The 20,847-nt window shown below is 43.2% G+C and overlaps 1 protein-coding gene across 12 annotated transcripts; it reads left to right on the top strand.

Annotated features, from left to right (window-relative positions):
• Positions 1-2,961: 2,961 nt before the first annotated feature.
• Positions 2,962-20,656, top strand: LOC120061215 (cyclin-dependent kinase 11B-like). 12 transcript variants are annotated; one of them, XM_039010847.1, is made up of 20 exons: positions 2,962-3,016; positions 4,100-4,233; positions 4,665-4,804; positions 4,960-5,138; positions 5,267-5,411; positions 5,858-6,036; positions 6,184-6,309; positions 6,423-6,521; positions 6,732-6,830; positions 6,961-7,035; positions 7,205-7,449; positions 7,678-7,768; positions 9,341-9,462; positions 9,679-9,784; positions 10,076-10,197; positions 10,416-10,523; positions 11,367-11,483; positions 14,901-15,049; positions 19,078-19,267; positions 19,485-20,656. In XM_039010847.1, the coding sequence occupies exons 2-20, from the start codon at positions 4,123-4,125 to the stop codon at positions 19,575-19,577; spliced, it is 2,496 nt and encodes an 831-aa protein (XP_038866775.1). In that variant the 5' UTR covers positions 2,962-3,016; positions 4,100-4,122; the 3' UTR covers positions 19,578-20,656. The 12 variants fall into 12 exon arrangements, with proteins under 12 accessions (XP_038866775.1, XP_038866778.1, XP_038866779.1 ...); XM_039010850.1 differs by having other exon boundaries at positions 7,235-7,449; XM_039010851.1 differs by having other exon boundaries at positions 5,897-6,036.
• The last annotated feature ends 191 nt before the right edge of the window (positions 20,657-20,847 follow it).

Here is a 20,847-nt window from a genome sequence, read left to right on the forward strand (position 1 = left end):
CCATTGGTCTTAAAAAAAAAAGTTATGGGCACATATTCTCGTTGACAAAACAGCTTTATTCTCCCGATTCATTAGCCACCGTCCATCATAATGTAGAACAGTTAAGGCATTTATTAATTCCAATAGGGCATTAGCTCAGCTGTTTACCAACTAGTCACAAGTGAAAAGCAAATATTTGAGGCATTAGCCTGACTACAAAGGTGTGTCTTACCCTCAGGGGAGAAGAGGTAGAGAGAGTAATGTTTATTTGTTTTCCCAAAGCTCACTTTTGACACTGAACTTCTCACAGCAATGTGAAATATTTGAAAGCCTTGCGTGCAGTCTGCAGAGATCATATCATCTGCAGTTCTTACAAATTCACCTATAAAAAAAAATATTCTCATAGCTTTCTCTGATAGTATTGTTGTTTGTTCTTTTTCTTGCACGAAACCTGAAAGGTTCCTTCAGTTTATTTATAGATAGATTGATTTGGGATGTTGTGGCATTGTGTAGCCTTCCACACCCATGTCTTACTTTATGTGCCACATTGAATCCCGTTATTTGCTATGAGTCAGTTGAATATTTGGCTTTAAAAGGGACTTCACTGTAAGGTGCCAATGACTTGATGTACTTTATTTGAAGTGTTGTCCTTCAAGTAGTGCTGTATTTCAAGTACTGTACACGAAACTGTTATTTGTCTTGAGTACATTCCTTTGTCTTTGCATTCTTTTTTAACAGCGCATTTAATTTTTGTCATTCGGGTTGTGAAATGCCCAAGGTCTCAACCATTTTAACCATTTCCTCTGTCATTTCTATATATTACCATTTGGGTGATGTAATCTAATATTTGCATTAAACAAGCTCAATTATATCAATTCTGTTGAGGAATCTACAAGTACTGGTTTACTCCACTGCCTGCCTGTAGACAGAGAATAAGCGAGCAGACAGTGGGTGTACATCTCCTGCATTCTATCCTGGTTCTCGTCCTTGCCTTGTAACTGAATAATACCGGCATAACCAGGTGTGTGACTTTCCTGGCGATTTGAGCAATTAAACACCAAGGAGAAACAAAAACCAGCAGTAAATTGGCCCCCAAGGACAGGCATATTCATTACAGAAACCGTTTAAGAACTAATCGGAAGCAAAATAAAGCAAAACAAGAGTTTCTATTGGACAAATTGAGGTAGGTCCCTCCGTTCTGTTTGCTTCCGTTTAAAAACATTTTTTCAACAAAATCGGCATAATGAATACGCCCTTGGAGTTGTGCACCCCTGGCATGGCCGGAATTCAACTCTTGCAGATTTTTTGGGTGTGTTTGATTTACACCCCAGAGTATTCTGGATTGATGGATTTGCCAACTTAATTAGAAAATGGCAGTCCTGTGGATTGAATGAGCTAGGTGCAAGGGTTGAATTCCAACCTAATCTTATTCAACCTCTCTATTGAGCTTAGGTTTAGTGAAACTGGATCTCATTTTTGTCCTTTGTCTATAGTGAAAGTGTGGTCAGTTGGATAGGATCAAGCGAAACTACAGAACTGACTACATTTTGTAAGGGGAAGCTGACATAAAAAGGAAATGTGTCTGTTTGCTTGAGTAAATGGCACTGGCATTTCCTTGGTTTTGTTATGGTGTGGTGCTTTTCTCACACTAACAACAAGTTCAGCAAAGGAAAGTTCCCAATATGTGGATGTCTCAAGTTTGGACAGATAATTTATGTGAATTTGACTAGAATGTAATCTTGTGTTCCCTGACTATTGTGATCAATCAATGTTTATAGCTACAAGTTGCAAGTTCTTTCTGACTCCTGTTGACTGATTTTGTTTTCTTAATTATTTTACAAGTGCCACTTTACTTGCACATGAATTGTGCCTTTAGGGCTGTTTCTCTGAATTCATGTTCTTGCCTAAATGTGATTTTCACTGATGGTCCAGTGTTGATATGATTACTGTAATTAAGATATTTACTGTAGACTTTAAAATGTTTAGCCGATGGGGTATATCAAAGGCTACATAATTTCTACTGTTAAGTGAAATTCTCACCAGGTGACCTTTTTCATCTCATTCTCTGAGAATTTGCTCAGAACCTCGTTTTTTGGTTGTATTTTCTAAGTACTGCATCACTCATAAAAGAGAGGCCTCTGTCGTTTTTTAAAGAAACATGTGGACTAAGATTTCATGTTGATGCATTCCCCAAAATGATTGTGTTGGTTGTCATATGAACCAGACATAGTTTTACACTGATTTATCACCACTTTTCTAATTTAATAGCAATATGTCACAATTCACAATATTATACCTCTCAAAATCTGTGAGTCACAAGGATAAAAGGGGAAAGTATTGTGTAGGAGTAAGCAGAGATTGACATTCAAGTCTGAAAGGCATTTACCCATCTGGCAAGACAGGAGTTTTGGCTGCCTGAAGGTTATGATCACTTGCTGAAAATGTAAATGAGCTATTTACTTGCAGAAATGCCGTATATTGTCTGCCTGGCATGTAAACATAGGGTAGCAATCAACAACAAAAAATCACCTACTCAATGGGGCAACCTCAGGGCAGGCTTGCACGACTACTCAATTCACTTGCCCCAGGCAATAGGGCAACCCTTAATTTCAATCCCTGGTAAGGGATAAAAATATATCCAAATAGACCTACTGCTAATATAACAAAAAATGTATTGTGAAAAGGGGAAATGTTCATTAAAATTGTCAATGAGGATCCTAATTGTATATTTTGGGGAGCTGTTCATGTGAATTTTATCTGAGATGTAATGATGTTTAATAATCGATAATGTTATGCACGTGATTAATAAAATATATTTTTCTTCTGCATTATATTGTTATTTGTTTGCTTGTACTGTATCTGTCGTTTTGCACCTAGAAACCGTTGCAACTCCTGTCCAGGTGATGGCAGTAAGGTGTTCTCTTAGCTTCAAAAACCAGCGAAGAAATATTAACTGGAAGTAATTGTATGACCTTTAGAAGAAGAAGGAAGCGTTTGAGTCTTCCGGTTGTCCAAGATTGCGCGGAGTATATTTCAGGTTTGTTTAATCATTTGTAATGCAAAGGATTAAAAAGTATTCAGTTAACCCACTTCAGATTTATTGAGAGGAGACGAATTATAATTTTCTCATGGGAAAAAAAACTAAAACCTATTGTCACCAGCGCCTTCATTTCTCGCCAATGCTAATGTTAGCTTATTAGCATACGTTAGCACCTAACCAGAACTCTCTCTCTCTATATATATATGTGGCTCTGACTGCACCTGACTAGCTTACTAGTTACAAGACGCATGCAGCTAGGTACACTTTCAGATGTTAATTAACGACCGCCACGGGTTAGTATACAGTAGCTAACTTAGTAGTAATTGAGCATTTTTCTTACGCTACCGTTAGCTGTAAGCTATAGTACGTTAATTGGTATCACGTAACGTTTAGAGTTGGTTTATTTATGACAACGGGCCTAGCTAGCTAACTAGTGAATTAAAGCTAGTTATGCAGTATACTTATAATGTAACGTAGTGACGTAAGGAGTGTCGGCGAGTAATATTTCATAGATTCATTTCACATTTAGCATTACACAGTGCGGTTTCACGCAACGTGTGTGTAGATCTCTCTATTTGACTTGGACGTATGACTTCTCTCCCCCTTCTATCACACCGACGTTTTCCTTCCATTTTGGGATTTATTTTTATTTTGTACCAGTGAAACTGCTATGGATATGATACGAGGCGCTACTCAGGTAACAACAGAAATTATAGGCTACAAACTTGAGCCTCTCCCATACAACCCTTATACGATGGGAAAAAAATTCTATATCCTGGGCAAGACCCATCTTGACTATCACCCATCAAATTCTTATTCGTACAACCCTCTTGTCCCGAGGTGTGAAATAGTGTGTGTGTGTGTAACTATGTACACCTTTGCGCAAATCATGAAACGCATGCATTGAACTGTGGAATGTACTGTCCAAAGGCAACATGCAGGCCTACATCACATACCTAATGAACAGAAATTAAATCTTTGCACATAAATACCACAGTTGCCACTAACATGACACCAGTGCACACTGCTCTTCCATTGCCCTCCATGTTAGTCTGAAGCAGGGGGTCTCTGTCTCTGTAGCAGGTGGCGGCGAGCGGGTGCTGATGGGGGACGAAAAGGACACCTGGAAAGTGAAAACACTCGACGAAATTCTCCAAGAGAAGAAACGCAGACGGGAGCTGGAGGAGAGTACGGAGCCCAAACGTCTGAAAAATGTAAACGGAAGAGAAATGCTGTGGTGCCCCAAACTGACCCTAGTACACCCTATACACTTGGGGAGATATGAAAAGAGTTTGGGATAAGGAATGTGGAAATGGCTCCACCTTGCCCCCTGATTAACTAGGTGAAATGTTTGCCATAGTGCTTACACACATTCGATAGCTCAGATCTCCACCTGACGATGGTCTAGGGGTTGATTTGGGGCACATTGTTTCTCTTCCCCATCAGAGGATGCTGGTTCCCATTTTGATTTGATCATGTTTATCGAAATGTATCACAGACTAGAGCTGTACCAGTGCCTCAAACTTTATCGTAATCTTACCATATTTGCAATCAATCATTGTTATGGTTACCATACTTTTTTTTTTTTTACATGTTTTTGGGGTGGAATGGGTATAATGTCCCCTCTTTCTCATGTCTTGTCCAGTGCGTTCCGTGCCCTGTTCCACAGACGGATGATCGGGAAGCCAAACGGGACACTCCGGAAGAAGGAGAACTACGGGATAAAAAAATGGAAATAACAATCCGGAATTCCCCGTACATACGGGAAGATTCCACAGAGGACAGGTAAAGGGGATACGAAAAAAGAGCCGTGGGAATTGGGGTCACGTTCAGGCGGGCCAGATAATGGAAAAAAAATGTGTTTCAAAACTGAACTTATTCCTTTTGAATACATTTTCTCCCATTTTTGTCCCAACTGAACGCCACCCTGCTATGCACAGGGGCAGCCTGTTTGTTGAGCCGTTGGCACTAGACAGTCTTCCCAATTCCAGGGGAGAAGAGGATGAATCGCTGGCAATAAAGCCTCCCCAGCAAATTACCAGAAAAGACAAATCTCACCACAGAAAGGAGGAGAAAAGAAAGGACAAGAGACGCCGCCGCAGTCACTCTGCTGAAGGAGGTACGTTGCCATCCTGGGACGTGTATCGCTGTAGAATGCTGCATAGAGCCTGGATCAGGTAGTGTTAAACTGTATTTATGCATATGTAGCACCTATTAGCACTCTATCACATTTTGTATTTATCACAGCAGCAGGGAAACGCGTTCGGCCCAAAGACAAGGACAGGGAGAGTGAGCGCAGAAAGCGGCAGTGGGAGGAGCAAGACAAGGCCCGGCGAGACTGGGAGAGGCAGAAACGCAGGGAACAGGCCAGAGCACAATCCCGCAGAGAGAGGTGACCACCGACTACTGTGACCATACACGCACACACACACACAGTTGGGTGTATTAGCGTGGATTGTATTAGCAAATGTGTACAACAGAACAAATCACTTGTGTTCAAAAATATGAAGTTCTCAACATGTCTGTTAATCAGTGGCATCTCATACTGTACACCTCTATCAGAATATGACCTTTAAGAGTGGGGCAAGTTGGAACAAAAGTTTCAAGAGCAAAGACTACCAAAAAACAACATCTGCATTTTTTTATTAATGCGTATCGCCCCACTGTCTTGTGATGTCATATTGCTTAGTCTACTTTTAAACTTGCAGATCCTCAAACAATCACTGCTCAGTCATCACGTTTACTGTGCAGTTACCTGTCACACTGTATACTGTACTCTTCCCCTTCCCTGAAGCAGACATTAACGGTGTGGGGTGGGTGGCTTTTGGGTTTCTGGAGAGCTCCTGACAGGATTCCCCCGTCTTCCCCGGACTACAGGGACAGGTTGGAGCAGGTGGAGCGCCAGCGCGAGAGGGACCGCAAGCTCCGCGAGCAGCAGCAGAAGGAGCAGCGTGAGCAGAAGGAGAGGGAGAGAAGGGCAGAGGAGCGCCGGAAAGAGCGCGAGGTGCGCCGAGAAGGTCAGGCTTCACACATGCGTATTCGCACACACACACAAGGCTAAAGTTTATAGCTTTAGAGTGTGCGTGAATGATGTACGTCTTTTGATGTATGTAAGGGCACTCTGTTGGTGAGGGAAGCTAAATGTGTTGTTCCCCCTCTGACAGTTCCGTCCCACCACCGTGCGCTGCCCGATGAGTACGGTGACAAGCCCAAACAGAGCCACCGCAGTCGCAGCCCTAACCAGGCTCCCCGGGATAGACTGGAGCAAAACAGCGAGCCACACAGAACTGGTGATGAGACTAACCAATCAAGTTGGTTTTAGAAAATATTGCTTTGGTGGTAGTTAGCCTCAAAATAAATTAAATCCATGACTTATAATGGGGTGCTTGTGTTTGTTGTCCAGCGGCAAAGGATGAGAAGCCTGAGGACAAGGACCTTCTCTCTGACCTCCAGGACATCAGTGACAGTGAGAGGAAGACCAGTACAGGAGAGTCCTCCTTAGGTAGACACACTCATTTACAGTCGCAACATACCCCACTGTCACTTTACACCAGATTGGCATCACAAAAAAGGAATGAAAACAAAGCACACTCCTACTGATGTTTAATCAGTAACAGAGTTCTGTTATAGATATTCAGTCAAGACACATCTCCTTGTGTTATGTCAATGTGGGTAGTTTGGCTGTGACACGGAGTGGATTTCTCTTTCCTAGGTTCAGGGTCAGGCTCGGATGATGAGGAGAATGATGATGGATCTAGCAGCGAGGAAGAGGAATCGGGTTCGGGCTCAGGAGAATCTGACCAGACTGCAGGTCTGCTGAATTTATGTCTGTCTCTGTTATTGTGATTGTGTGCGTGATCGTGCGCATGTCTTATCCCTGACTATCATTACGGTGTTGTCACGGTGACATGGCTCTGACCCACCCATTGTCTGTGTTTCAGGTGACGTGAGTGAAGACGAGCGGTCTGAGGAAGAGTTTGAGGAAGAAAGAGAAAACAGCAACCATATTGCTCCAGGTAGGCATTTCGCACTCCATTTGTCTGGTGGCAGTCATTTGAACAGGTATTATTATGTCATGTCTAAGAGTAAAGTTTGTTTTGACTGGTCTTCAAGCTTGTTTATCTAAAAAGGTTAGGAGGTATTCTCAACCAGCTGCTAGATGCTATTTTGTCCTGTTTCTATAAGTTGTAACTGCCCCCTCATTAACCATCCCAGTGCCTGAGTCACGATTTGACCATGACACTGAGGAAAGTGGAGAGGAGGAGGAGGAGGAGGAGGAGGAAGCAGGGGAGGGAGACGTCACCCCCCAGTCGGTGTCCCACTCCCACTCAGCCACCCCTGAACCTGAGGAGAACTACAGCCCTGACTCTCCTCCCATCTCCCCGGTGGAGCTAAAGAAGGAGCTGCCCAAGTACCTGCCAGCTCTACAGGTCTGTGTTTGGCAGCACACCACACCTGGGTTAAATACATGTTTGTTTTATTTCAAATACCTGAGGTGCACTAGACCTAGCTTACCATGTATATTGGGGCTCATTAGAATATTCCAAGAAATGCTCAAGTATTTGACAGAAAACGAAAACATATTTGACCCAGACCTGTACACACATGCAAATCGTATAGAGACGTATTGATTGAGATTGGTTTCCTGTCTTTTCCAGGGGTGTCGCAGTGTGGAGGAGTTCCAGTGTCTTAATCGCATCGAGGAAGGGACCTACGGTGTGGTGTACAGGGCCAAGGACAAAAAAACAGGTACAGTGCATTCGGAAAGTATTCAGACCCCTTCACTTTTTCCACATCCTGGTTCTTTACAGCCTTATTCTAAAATTGATTAAATTAGTTTTCCTCATCATTCTACACACAAAAAAATTGTGCAAATTCAATAAAAATTGAAGAACAGATACCTTATTTACATAAGTATTCAGACTCTGCTATGAGACTTGAAATTGAGCTCAGGTGCATCCTGTTTCCATTGATCATCCTTGAGATGTTTCTACATCTTGATTGGAGTCCACCTGTGGTAAATTCAGTTGATTGGATATGATTTGGAAAGGCACATACCTGTCTATATAAGGTCCCACAGTTGACAGTGCATGACAGAGCAAAAAGGAATTGTCTGTAGAGTTCCGAGAGAGAATTGTGGAGGCACAGATCTGGGGAAGGGTACCAAAAAATGTCTGCAGCATTGAAGGTCCCCAGGAACACAGTGGCCTCCATCATTCTTAAATGGAAGAACTTCGGAACCACCAAGACTTTTCCTAGAGCTGGCCGCCCGGCCAAACTGAGCGATCAGGGAGAGGGGCTTTGGTCAAGGAGGTGACCAAGAACCCGATGGTCATCTGAAAGCGCTCCAGAGTTCCTCTGTGGAGATGGATGAACCTTCCAGAAGGACAACATCTCTGCAGTATTACACCAATCAGGTCTTTATGCTAGTGCACAGACGGAAGCCACTCCTCAGTAAAAGGCACGTGACAGCCCGCTTGGAATTTACCAAATGGCACCTAAAGGACTCTCAGACCAGGAGAAACAAGATTCTCTGGTCTGATGAAACCAACATTGATCTCTTTGGCCTGAATGCCAAGTATCACATCTGGAGGAAACCTGGCACCAACCCAATGGTGAAGCAAGGTGGTGGCAGCATCATGCTGTTGGGATGTTTTTCAGCGGCAGGGACTGAGACAAGTCGGGATCGAGGGAAAGATGAACAGAGCAAATACAGAGAGATCCTTGATGAAAACCTGTTCCAGAGCGCTCAGGACCTCAGACTGGGGCAAAGGTTCACCTTCCAACAAGACAACGACCCTAAGCACAGCCAAGACAACGCAGGAGTGGCTTCGGGACAAGTATCTTATTGTCCTTGAGTGGCCCAGCCAGAGCCCGGACTTGAACCCGATCAAACATATCTGGAGAGACCTGAAAATAGGTGTGCAGCAACGCTCCCCATTCAACCTGACAGAGCTTGAGAGGATCTGCAGAGAATGGGAGAAACTCCCCAAATACAGATGTGCCAAGCTTGTAATCGCTGCCAAAGGTGCTTCAACAAATTACTGAGTAAATGGTCTGAATATTTACTTGATATTTATTTTTATTACATTTGCAAACATTCCTAAAAACCTGTTTTTGCTTTGTCATTATGGGGTATTGTGTGTCAATTGATGAGGGGAAAAAACGAATCCATTTTAGAATAAGGCTGTGACGTAATAAAATTTTGAAAAAGTCAAGGGGAATGAATACTTTCCCGAAGTCACTGTGGGCTACCTTGCAATCGATTTCCAATCCATCCCTGGACTCAGACACACACTAAAACACACCTTTCCCTTTCAGATGAGATTGTAGCCTTGAAGCGTTTGAAGATGGAGAAGGAGAAAGAAGGTTTCCCCATCACGTCTCTGAGAGAGATCAACACCATTCTGAAGGCCCAGCACCCCAACATTGTCACTGTCAGGGTGAGGAGCATAGAAATACATATTGGTATTCTATTTCTATGGTGAGCGTCACACACCTGATTTAGAGGGAGCCCCCCTCCAATATTTAGAAATTAGTTTTGTTTAGCTCCTTTCATCTGAAAGTGTAGCACAAATTCAAGTAATAAAATGGATAAAAGAGCAATGTATACTAGTGATAGCTGAACTTGTACTTAATCCCGTTTTCTCCCATGTTAGGAAATCGTTGTTGGAAGCAACATGGACAAGATCTACATTGTTATGAACTACGTGGAGCACGACCTGAAGAGCTTGATGGAGACCATGAAACAGCCTTTCCTGCCAGGTAACTTTGTGGGGTACAGTTTGAGTTGGACTAAATGCGGTATACAAATGTCCACCAGCCATTTTCCCATATCATGTGGCTAGGTAAGTGGTGCTCTGTTTGGAATAGAAATGAAACGTGTGCTCTGGTGGGTTCCCTTTGTTTACCTAGCAAATGTTGTCATTCTTCTGTGGTGACCATGCTACCACAAGGGTTAGTCCTTCTTCCCAGACGATGTGGTCTGGGGTTTAAAGGATTGTTTTAATGTTTATGAACTCATGTCTCTTGTTTCCTCTTTTTCGTTGGCCTCAGGCGAAGTGAAGACCCTGATGATCCAACTGCTGCGAGGCGTCCGCCATCTCCACGACAACTGGATCCTCCACCGCGACCTGAAGACCTCCAACCTGCTGCTCAGCCACAAGGGGATCCTTAAGGTGCCATAGATGTCTTATTGTATTGTATTATGCTATGTCCCATTTATATTAACATTAAAACCACTGTGGGTTGGGAACTTCAGATGAGGATTAGGTCATCCATGGCTCGGATGAAGAAATTCTAGGCTTGTTGATGACAAAGAATAATGATGTTAATGTGCGTGAGAGGGTGTGCTTGCTTCATAGTCATCTTTGAAATGTTTGTTGCACTCTTCTAGGTGGGGGACTTTGGTCTGGCCCGTGAGTATGGTTCTCCCCTGAAGCCCTACACGCCTGTGGTGGTGACACTGTGGTACCGTTCTCCAGAGCTGCTGCTGGGAGCCAAAGTGAGTCGGAACTTGATCTGGAATCAGTTTACCCTCCCCAAATCCTAATGATTTGTTGGATGACATGCAAAACCGACCTTTTGATCAGTGTCTCGGGCAACATAGCCACACAGTAACTAACCTCGTTCCCAGGCTATTGAGCACATCGCATATACGCCTGGTACATCAACGATTCAAATTTGGCCTTGGTGGGAAAGACCATAGAATAATATGGGAGTGACATTACTGAGTAAAGTATTTATCATAATAACATTTTTGCGAATCACATGACTGCGAGATGTAGATAGCTCTGTGCTTGTGGTGTACTAGCTTATGGGGAGGGTTAGGGGGAAGGTGTTGTGGTAGACGATTGGTTGATAGATGAAGCCTATGCACCGGGAGCTTCTGATGGTCTTTCTGTATTGGCTAACGAAGGCCAAGTTTGGCGTGTTGGTCTACCAGACTCTTCACATTTGGGCAGAAGTGGCTGGGAACGAGATTACACACCTGTATTCGGAGACACAAGAATACTGTCAAAATACCTCTGGTCTACAAAGACGCAGAACAACTGAGTCAAAATGTCTCAAACATCAAAGACCCTCTACAGTCAAAATGGTGCCTTTCTAAACCCTAAACAAGTCCCTGCCTGACTGTGAACCTTACCACACCCAGACAACGCAACACATACTTCGTACACCTTCAAATATTGTAGAAGTATGGTTCTGAACATATCCCAAGACTACATACACACAGCACCAAGTCAAAGCTTGTCCTTGCCCAGACTAAACACTCTAACCCAGACTCATGTAGTGCTGTCTGTTCCTTGGAATACTGTGGTTTTAGCGTGTGTTTTTCTCTCCACAGGAGTACTCCACAGCTGTGGACATGTGGTCTGTGGGCTGCATATTTGGAGAGCTCCTTACCCAGAAACCTCTCTTCCCTGGAAAATCTGAAATCGACCAAATTAACAAGATATTTAAGGTTAGCTAATTCAAGAAGTCCCATTTTACTTCATACTGTCTGGAACGTAATAGCACTATACCCCACTCCTACAGTACCAGTCAAAAGTTTGGACACCGCTACTCATGCCAGGGTTTTTCCTTATTTTTACAATTTTCTACATTGTAGAATAATAGTGAAGACATCAAAACTATGAAATAACACATGGAATCATGTAGTAACCAAAAAAGTGTTAAACAAATCAAAATATATTTAAGATTCTTGAAAGTAGCCACCTTTTGCCTTTGACAGCTTGCACGCTCTTGGCATTCTCTCAACCAGCTTCATGAGGTAGTCACCTGGAATGCATTTCAATAAACAGGTGTGCCTTGTTCAAAGTTAATTTCTGGAATTTCTTTCCTTATTGTTTGAGCCAATTGGTTGTGTTGTGACAAGGTATGGGGGTGGTATATAGAAGAGAGCCATATTTGGTAAAAGACCAAGTCCATATTATGGCAAGAACAGCTCAAATAAGCAAAGAGAAACGACAGTCCATCATTACTTTAAGACATGAGGGTCAGTAAATCTGGAACATTTCAAGAACTTTGACATTTTCTTCAAGCGCAGTCGCAAAAACCATAAAGCGCTATGATGAAAATGGCTCTCTTGAGGATCGCCACAGGAATGGAAGACCCAGAGTTACCTCTGCTGCAGAGGATAAGTTCATTAGAGTTACCAGCCTCAGATTGCAGTCCAATTAAATGCTTCACAGAGTTCAAGTAACAGACACGTCTCAACATTAACTGTTCAGAGGAGACTGCTTGAATCAGGCCTTTATGGTAAAATTGCTGCAAAGAAACCACTACTAAAGGAAGAAGAGACTTACTTGGGCCAAGAAACACGAACAATGGACATTAGACCAATGGAAATCTGTCCTTTGGTCTCCACATTTGAGATTTGTTTTGTGTGACTGGATGTCTGCAAATGTGGTTCCCACCATGAAGCATGGAGGAGGTGTGGGGGTGCTTTGCTGGTGATACTGTCTGATTTTATTTAGAATTCAAGGCACACTTAACCAGCATGGCTACCACAGCATTCAGCGATTATGCTCTCCTTGTTTTTCAACAGCACAATGACCCAACACACCTCCAGGCTGTGTAAGGGCTATTTGACCAAGAAAGATAGTGATGGAGTGCTGCATCAGATGACCTGGCCTCCACAATCACCCAACTTTAAACCAATTGAGAGAGTTTGTGATGAGTTGGACCACAGAGTGAAGGTAAACTAGCCATCTCAAAATCAAGTCAAATTGTATTTGTCACATGCGCCGAATACAACAGGTGTAGACCTTACAGTGAAATGCTTACTTACAAGCCCTTAACCAACAACAGTTTTAAGAAAATTAAGTGTTAAAGTATTTACTAAGAAACTTAAGTAAACATTTTTACTAAGGAGCAACAATAAAATAACAGTAGCGAGGCTATATACAAGCTATATACAGCAACGGTTAGTCGAGGTAATATATATGCATGTAGGTAGAGGTTAAGTGACTATGCATGGATAATAAACAGAGTAGCAGCAGTTTCAAAAATTTACAAATGGGGGGAGGGGACAAGGCAAATAGTCCGGGTAGCCATTTGATTAGCTGTTCAGTCTTATGGCTTGTTAAGAAGCCTTTTGGACCTAGACTAGCAGAGGGAAAGTCTTGGACTATGGTTGCTGGGGTCTTTGGCAATTTTTTGGGACTTTCTCTGACACCTGCCGGGTATGGAGGTACTGGATGGCAGAAAGCTTGGCCCCGGTGATGTACTGGGCATACGCACTACCCTCCTGTAGTGCCTTGCGGTTGGAGGCCGAGCAGTTGCCGTACCAGGCGGTGATGCAACCAGTCATGATTCGATGGTGCAGTTGCCGTACCAGGCGGTGATGCAACCAGTCATGATTCGTTGGTGCAGCTGTATAACTTTTTGAGGATCTGAGGACCCATGCCAAATCTTTTCAGTCTCCTGAGGGGGAATAGGCATTGTCGTGCCCTCTTCATGACTGTCTTGGTGTGTTTGGACCAATGTAGTTTGTTGGTGATGTGGACACCAAGGAACTTGAAGCTCTCAACCTGCTCCACTACAGCTCTGTCGATGAGAATGGGGGCGTGCTCGGTCCTCCTTTTCTGTAGTCCACAATCATCTCTTTTTTTCTTGATCACGTTGAGGGAGAGATTGTTATCCTGGCACCACATGGCCAGGTCTCTGACCACCTCTCTATAGGCTGTCTCATTATTGTCGGTGATCAGTCCTACTACTGTTGTGTTGTCGGCAAACTTAATGATGGTGTTGGAGTTGTGCTTGGCCATGCAGTCATGGGTGAACAGGGAGTACAAGAGGGGACTGAGCACGCACCCCTGAGGGGCCTCTGTTGAGGATCAGCGTGTTGTTACTTACCCTTATTACCTGGGGGAGGCCCATCAGGAAGTGCAGCATCCTGTTGCACAGGGAGGTGTTTAGTCCCAGGGTCCTTAGCTTAGTTATGAGCTTTGAGGGCACTATGGTGTTGAACGCTGAGCTGTCGTCAATGAATAGCATTCTCACATAGGTGTTCCTTTTATTCAGGTGTGAAAGGGCAGTGTGGAGTGCAATAGAGTTGGCATCTTCTGTGGATCTGTTGGGGCAGTATGCAAATTGGTGTTGCTTGACTCGAAGCTAGCATATAAGTTATTTAGCTCATCTGATAGGCTCGTGTCACTGGGCAGCTCGCGGCTGTGCTTCCCTTTGTAGTCCGTAATAGTTTGCAAGCCCTGCCACATCCGACGAGCGTCAGAGCCGGTGTGCTCAGCATATGTGGGAACTCCTTCGAGACTGTTGGAAAAGGATTCCAGGTGAAGCTGGTTGAGAGAATGCCAATGTGTGCAAAGCTGTCAAGGCAAAGGGTTACTACTTTGAAGATTATCAAATATATATTGATTTAACTTTTTTGGTGTCTTCATGATTCCATGTGTTCATAGTTCTGATGTCTTCACTATTATTCTACAATGTAAACATTTTTTTTAAATAAAGAAACTCTTGAATGAGTAGGTGTGTCCAAACTTTTGACTGGTACTGTACGTCTGCATACATTCTTGATAGCCACCATGTTTTTGTGAGTTTTGCAGTTTTATGATCTCCCCACAGTGTTGCAGAGTTAGGAATATAATATAGTCAGATTAAATGGATTTAATTTGACGGCACAATCTATTTTTCACTGCGGTTCAATGACCCAGTCTCTTTTAGACAGTGTGACGTAACGGTCTTGTCTGTGGCGCTTGTCTGACTGGGCTAACCGTAAAACTCAGATTAAAAGATGTGGTCTTGACTGTGCTCCAGTACTCCTCACTTAGCAGTTCTGAACATACCAGACAAAATGGGGACCAACCCTCATATACACATAATAACTCTGTGTCGGTGTGTTGATGCGTGTTCTCACTAGGACTTAGGGTCGCCCAGCGAGAAGATTTGGCCGGGCTACAACGAGCTCCCTGCTGTGAAGAAGATGACTTTCACAGAGTACCCCTACAACAACATGCGCAAGCGCTTCGGAGCCCTGCTTTCAGACCAGGGCTTCGACCTCATGAACAAGTACGTCTACTCAACTTCAGACTTGCACTTACCCCAAACAATTTCAACCACATGGTTAGTTACAACACCATTCATTACTAACCTATTAAAAATCTGACCTAACTCACCTACACCAAACCTCAGACTTACTTGAAATTCAACCTCAACTGAGCAGTGTATCTAAAGTGAGAGAATGCTTTTTTTTTTGGTACCTAATTCTTAATTGTCCATCAACCTGAAAGACTATTGTGTGTCTGTGCCAATGTGGTCTTTACTCTTTCAGCGGGAGGTTTAACATCAGCATTGCTATGCCTTGATCTAATGTGTGTCTGCTGTCAGGTCTGCCCTGTGATATGCTCTCCATGTCTTCTGCTTCAGTCACTGCACTATTGGCAAGCTGACTATAAACAGGATGGAGAAGTAGCGTTTTGGCGTTGCATCAAAGTACCTCAGCCCTCCTCCAGACCTGTATTGCATTTCACAGCTTTGGTTTTTATATCTTGGCTTGCGTGTGTCTCACAACTGCATTAAAGCAGGGCCTATCATAAATGAATATGCTAGGATATTTTCAACGCAACTGACCGAAGACTGAACACACTCGAATCATCGGCAAAGAAAAGTAGCAGGCGAGCCAGCAAGATGGAGAGAGGATGAGGGAGGCAGAGCCGTGCGCATATGTCTTGGTAATCTGTATCTCGCATATTTACCAAAGTATCCTTAAGTTCACCTTTATTTAAATACACAACTTTCCCTAGGCCTTTATAGCGTATCATCTAGTTAGGCTATAACACGGCAAAGAGACTTAGTTTGTGAGAAATTGTTTTTCAGTTAGGTTTTTTTCTAAACGCCAACGATCTCAATTTAGTTTAAACATTCACACCCCTATTATTTGCGTCACACATGTAATGGGTGGCCATGTATGGCCACGGGAGGGGTTGGGGTCAGCTTTTGGGTGAAGTTTGACACCAGTCCAACTGAGTGGAATGCCGCAACAGTCACATGACCCAGGAAGTGTAATGACCCCTGGCCAGTGGCTGCTAGCCGTCTCATTAGACCCTGACCCCTGTGGTCTATGTTTGGACTGGAGGCTGGACCTCCTTCAGCCGCAGAACTGGACTGGCGTAAGTCTATTCATTGAGTGTGTAGGCTTTCTGGATGGACATGGCAGTCCTGTTTCAGTTTGGAACATCACACTCCTCCATGGCACCAGGCTGTAGGGGGGAGTTTAGAGCTGTGACCTGAATAATGACCTTGCAGACGAAGTATGCATCTCAATTAGGGATGTCCCTGACAAAAAAAAGTTATGTTCTTTCGACCAGTCGATTGGTATTTTTTCATATATTGACACATCCTATGTGTTTTAATCAAATCAACTATATTAACTGAGCTTGTCTGATGCTTAAATAATTAAGACACACAAATGACTAGAGGGAGTCCGACCAGCAATTCATTTGATTGTGCCGGGCTGGGCTCAGACTTGCTGCGCTGTGTAAAAATAAAAAAGACCGTGACTGACCAGCACCCGTTGTCTTTCTCCTCCCTGTTGCAGCGGCCACCATAGAACATCAGTGTTTATCGTGCTGTCCATGTTACTGAAGCTGCAACATAATTACAGACATTTCTGACTGAAAAATTCTGTTACCGAAATCTCTAATTTGTTTAGGAAAAATATTCCTTATTCCTTTAACCCCTGTTCTCTTTACGTTACATATGTATGCATCGCGTGCACGTGACTGAATAGCTATTTGCACAGGATTAGTATTACTAGAGAACGTTGGTTATGTAATTATTACTCCAGAATGTCCGTTATTCCAGAGGAGAATTCGGACGTGATTTAGTTTTTTCCAAATTGCCCCCTGTGATTTTTTTCAATATATTGACAGTTATGACGGAAGCCTGGAGGTTTTTATTCTAGCTGTGAATATACAGTATTTTAACATGTCCAGGTGATAACTCAAGCTTGGTTTGGTATGGTTTAGAAACCATCTTTCGTGTAGTGTCGTGATAATATTTAAATTGAGGAAGTGTGATCATAATCTTTAGCGATATGCAGTACGTCCTAAATGCCTCCCAGCCTTCAGATGTGAGCTGAACAGTGCAATTGCGCTTGCGATGCATTTTAAGTCTATGGATGAGAAAGTCTAACGCTTAGATCACACCGACAGTCATTGCTCAAAATAAGATGCAGCATCATATGGATGTGTGCAACAAAAGTTCAACATTCACCTTCTGCTACCAGTTCTGTCAAGCCGTATATGCATACAGTTTGACGTATACGTTCGATAAATCCAACGTATGCACTGCAACTGCAACGCAATGCTGTAAGGCAAACGCAGCGTTTAATTGGAAATTAATGTAATTCTGATGTACCAAAATGTAATGACTTTGACAGTGTGATTTTAAGCGTAAATATTAACAGCAAGGGTTGCATTAAATAGGTGCAATTTTGATGCATTTGGCAATATTCTATTAATACGCACAAAACATGTAAACAAAAGCATTCACTGTAAACATTGATAGGCTACATGTAGGCCATTTCATATATAGTTTATGCGAACTACTTAGTTAATTTATCGACTTAGTTACTGTTTTCATGCGCAAACCGCAAGCAACACCTGTCAAACTTTCTCACCTGTCAGACATTTCTCTCAAAACACAAGGATGTAGATTAGCACAGGTCTAGTATTATCAGAGGACCTTGGAGTAGCCCAGGACATCCAGTAGGCTATTCTGGCTGGAATTGTTACTCTCCTGCCATGTAAAAATTACTGACGGAGATTCAAACGGGACTAAAATTACAGATGTGGGTTTTTTGCTCGTGCACATAATTTGTTACCCGACCTCCCCATTAAAACTAATCCAGTCCAAATAGGGCACAATGGGGCCTGACCTATAGCATATCATAAAGCCTACTACTAATGATCCTAATAATACTAGTAATAACAAGAAGGAGATTAAGAAAGAGGAGAGATATTATTTTGGAACAGTGTAAACACTAAATGATAAATAATACCAGAGAGGCTGTTCTAAGGGATAGTATAAAACCTTTATTACAGCAAAGATTGTTTTTTTTAAAGCTGAATTTGTGAAATTGTTTACTTGACATGTCGTTGCATGAGGGTTGGCGCTCACGGAATCAGTAGGCTATTAAACAAACAGGCAACAGAAGCAGGACCTGTCTTATTTCTTTAGATATATTGATGATGTATAAAGCCAGGCATATTTAACAGATAGGTCTATAATCAATAACCTCCATTAAGTTCGGGTTTCCTCTAATTCTTCATCGACAATAAGGCAAGGGCTGTTTTCTCGTCTCCTCATTCTGCTGCTGCCTCCGCCGCATTGTTCTCAATACCAATATGCTGGTTAACTTTGCTATTAGGCACATGGCAACATGGTCTAGGGAAAGGCGCCAATTCAACAGCGCACAGATGTGCTTCTGAAACAAGGACAGCGACCACTATCCAACGCGGGAGAAGGCACATTTTGTTATAAAATAATTTTATTTGTGTTAGTGTTGCACCATTGTTCTTATGTAATATAACTGTATACAGTTTCAGTAGCATATGTTGTAGACTGATGGACTGTGCCATCCCCACGGCGTCCACAATAGATCAGTCCACTCACAGGCGCAAATCAGACAGGTGTGTTGTACACAATACTTTATTTAAAACATTTTTGCTACTGCTTAGCTAAATAAATCTTGATCGATCAAACAATCGACCAGTCGACTAAATATGGTCAGCCCTAATCTCAATAGTTTAAAGGGGACTTCTTCTCATCGGCTTTCTCCAACTTCTCTGATGTAAAATAACTCTTGGAAGGCGTACCCTTCAAAACAATTTTATTAATCCCGGAAGGTCAAAATGTAATTGTCAGGCTTGTTGCTTTCACTTACCCTGTGTGATGAGATGAGGGAAAGGACGCCGCTTTAGACTATGGAGAGGGACCCCATGTGCTCTGTGAAAGCTTTAATACAGATGACAGAAGTGCTGCCGTTTTGAGTGATTTCTGCCACCCCTGACCTCGACTTTTTCCCTTTCCCCAAGGTTCCTCACCTATTGCCCCAGCAAGAGGATCCTGTCGGATGAGGCACTGAAGCACGAGTATTTCCGGGAGACGCCGCAGCCCATCGACCCGTCCATGTTCCCCACCTGGCCCGCCAAGAGCGAGCAACAAAGGGTGAAGAGGGGCACCAGCCCGCGCCCCCCCGAGGGAGGCCTGGGCTACAGTCAGCTGGTGAGGCTGGGTTGAACTCTACATCCCTATGTCGACCAGGGTTTAACATCTGAGCTCAGTTTCTGTCCTACACAGATTATAGACCAACAGCACTCTACTATGTGTTGTCGAGACATCCTCCCAATGCTTACTACTTATGTTTCTAGAATACATTATTTCCGTGGCATAACAGCAATGTACCTCATCAGCTAACGTGTGTGGCTTGTCGTCTCTCCAGGGTGACGATGACCTGAAAGACACCGGCTTCCATCTGACCACCAGCAACCAAGGGGCTTCTGCTGTGGGCCCAGGGTTCAGCCTCAAGTTCTGAGCTGCACATGGAGGACAGGACACCCTGTGTATGCAAAAAGAGAGACTAGCATGGTCACCTGACCAGACAATGAGTCATGGGACATGTAGGTTTTAATGTGGCTGGGCTTATTGTGGGAATGGCCTCCGGTGTCAGGGGTCAGCTTACTGCCCTCACTGTGACCCTGTGAGGGTACAGACTGGTCATTACATGACATGAACCACGGACAAATCCGCTTATTGTCTCTTTCCGTATGGATGAATCCCAACAGTTAAACCGTCACTTCTTTTAACATTCTCGACTCTGACAAGTACATCGAAACCAAACTACAATTTGTAAGTAGCTTAGCTCATATTGGCTTTATGTTTTGTTTTCCGCCTTTTTTTTACACTGCGGAAAAGGACCAGATTTTAAGTGGTTGGTATTTGAGTACTGGAGCTACTGTATAATAATGAAGCAGCGTTAGATCCATGTCAATCCATCATATTGTAAGGACTTAACTGTTTGACTGACGGCTGACATACCAGGACATGTTTTTGCTAGAAATAAAATGTAAAACTCTTTTGCTGGCATTTATAAATGCTGTCTGAGCTAAGCAAACAGCACCACACACTGCCTGCCAAAGAAAAAAAGAAAGGACGTCGAGTCCAACACAAATTCCAGCCTTGAACTCGGCTCTATAGTAACCGTCCAAGAGTGATGTCCTCCTTTGCACTGCACACTTTGTCTCAGGACATTTCAGGGGAAAGAGCCCCTGATTGTCTTTGTTGTTGAAGTGGCTCATGATTTTTAGGCCTAAACCATCAAGTTATTTGATTTCTAGCTAGAGGAAAATAAACCATACATTCTCAATCTTGGGATACGGCTGGCTGCTCGGACTGGAACAGTTGAAAAACTTTCCCTCGTATGGGGTACTCCTTAGAATCAGCAGAAATTGACATGCATTAATCAGTTTATCTGCGAGTCCCCTCTAAGCCCTTCTGTGGAGTATTACACCTGATGTGTCAAATGAGTAGGCAAAGCATTGGGGCCACCTAAAGGATAACTAAACTAGCTGGATGTCTTAGGTGTTTCATATCTAAATAAAGGTTGAAACAGTTCATATGACTGCAAACAATGTTTTTTGTTTACGCATTTTCGATCCAGAGCATCCCAAATATGGTGACATGTCTGGTGAGTATGCAGGCCATGGAAGAACTGGGACATTTTCAGCTACCAGGAATTGTTTACAGACCCTTGTGATATGGGGCCGTGCATTATCATGCTGAAACATGAGGTGATGGCGGCGGAT

The sequence above is a fragment of the Salvelinus namaycush genome, chromosome 16, assembly GCF_016432855.1.
Source record: "Salvelinus namaycush isolate Seneca chromosome 16, SaNama_1.0, whole genome shotgun sequence".
Lineage (NCBI taxonomy): Eukaryota > Metazoa > Chordata > Actinopteri > Salmoniformes > Salmonidae > Salvelinus > Salvelinus namaycush.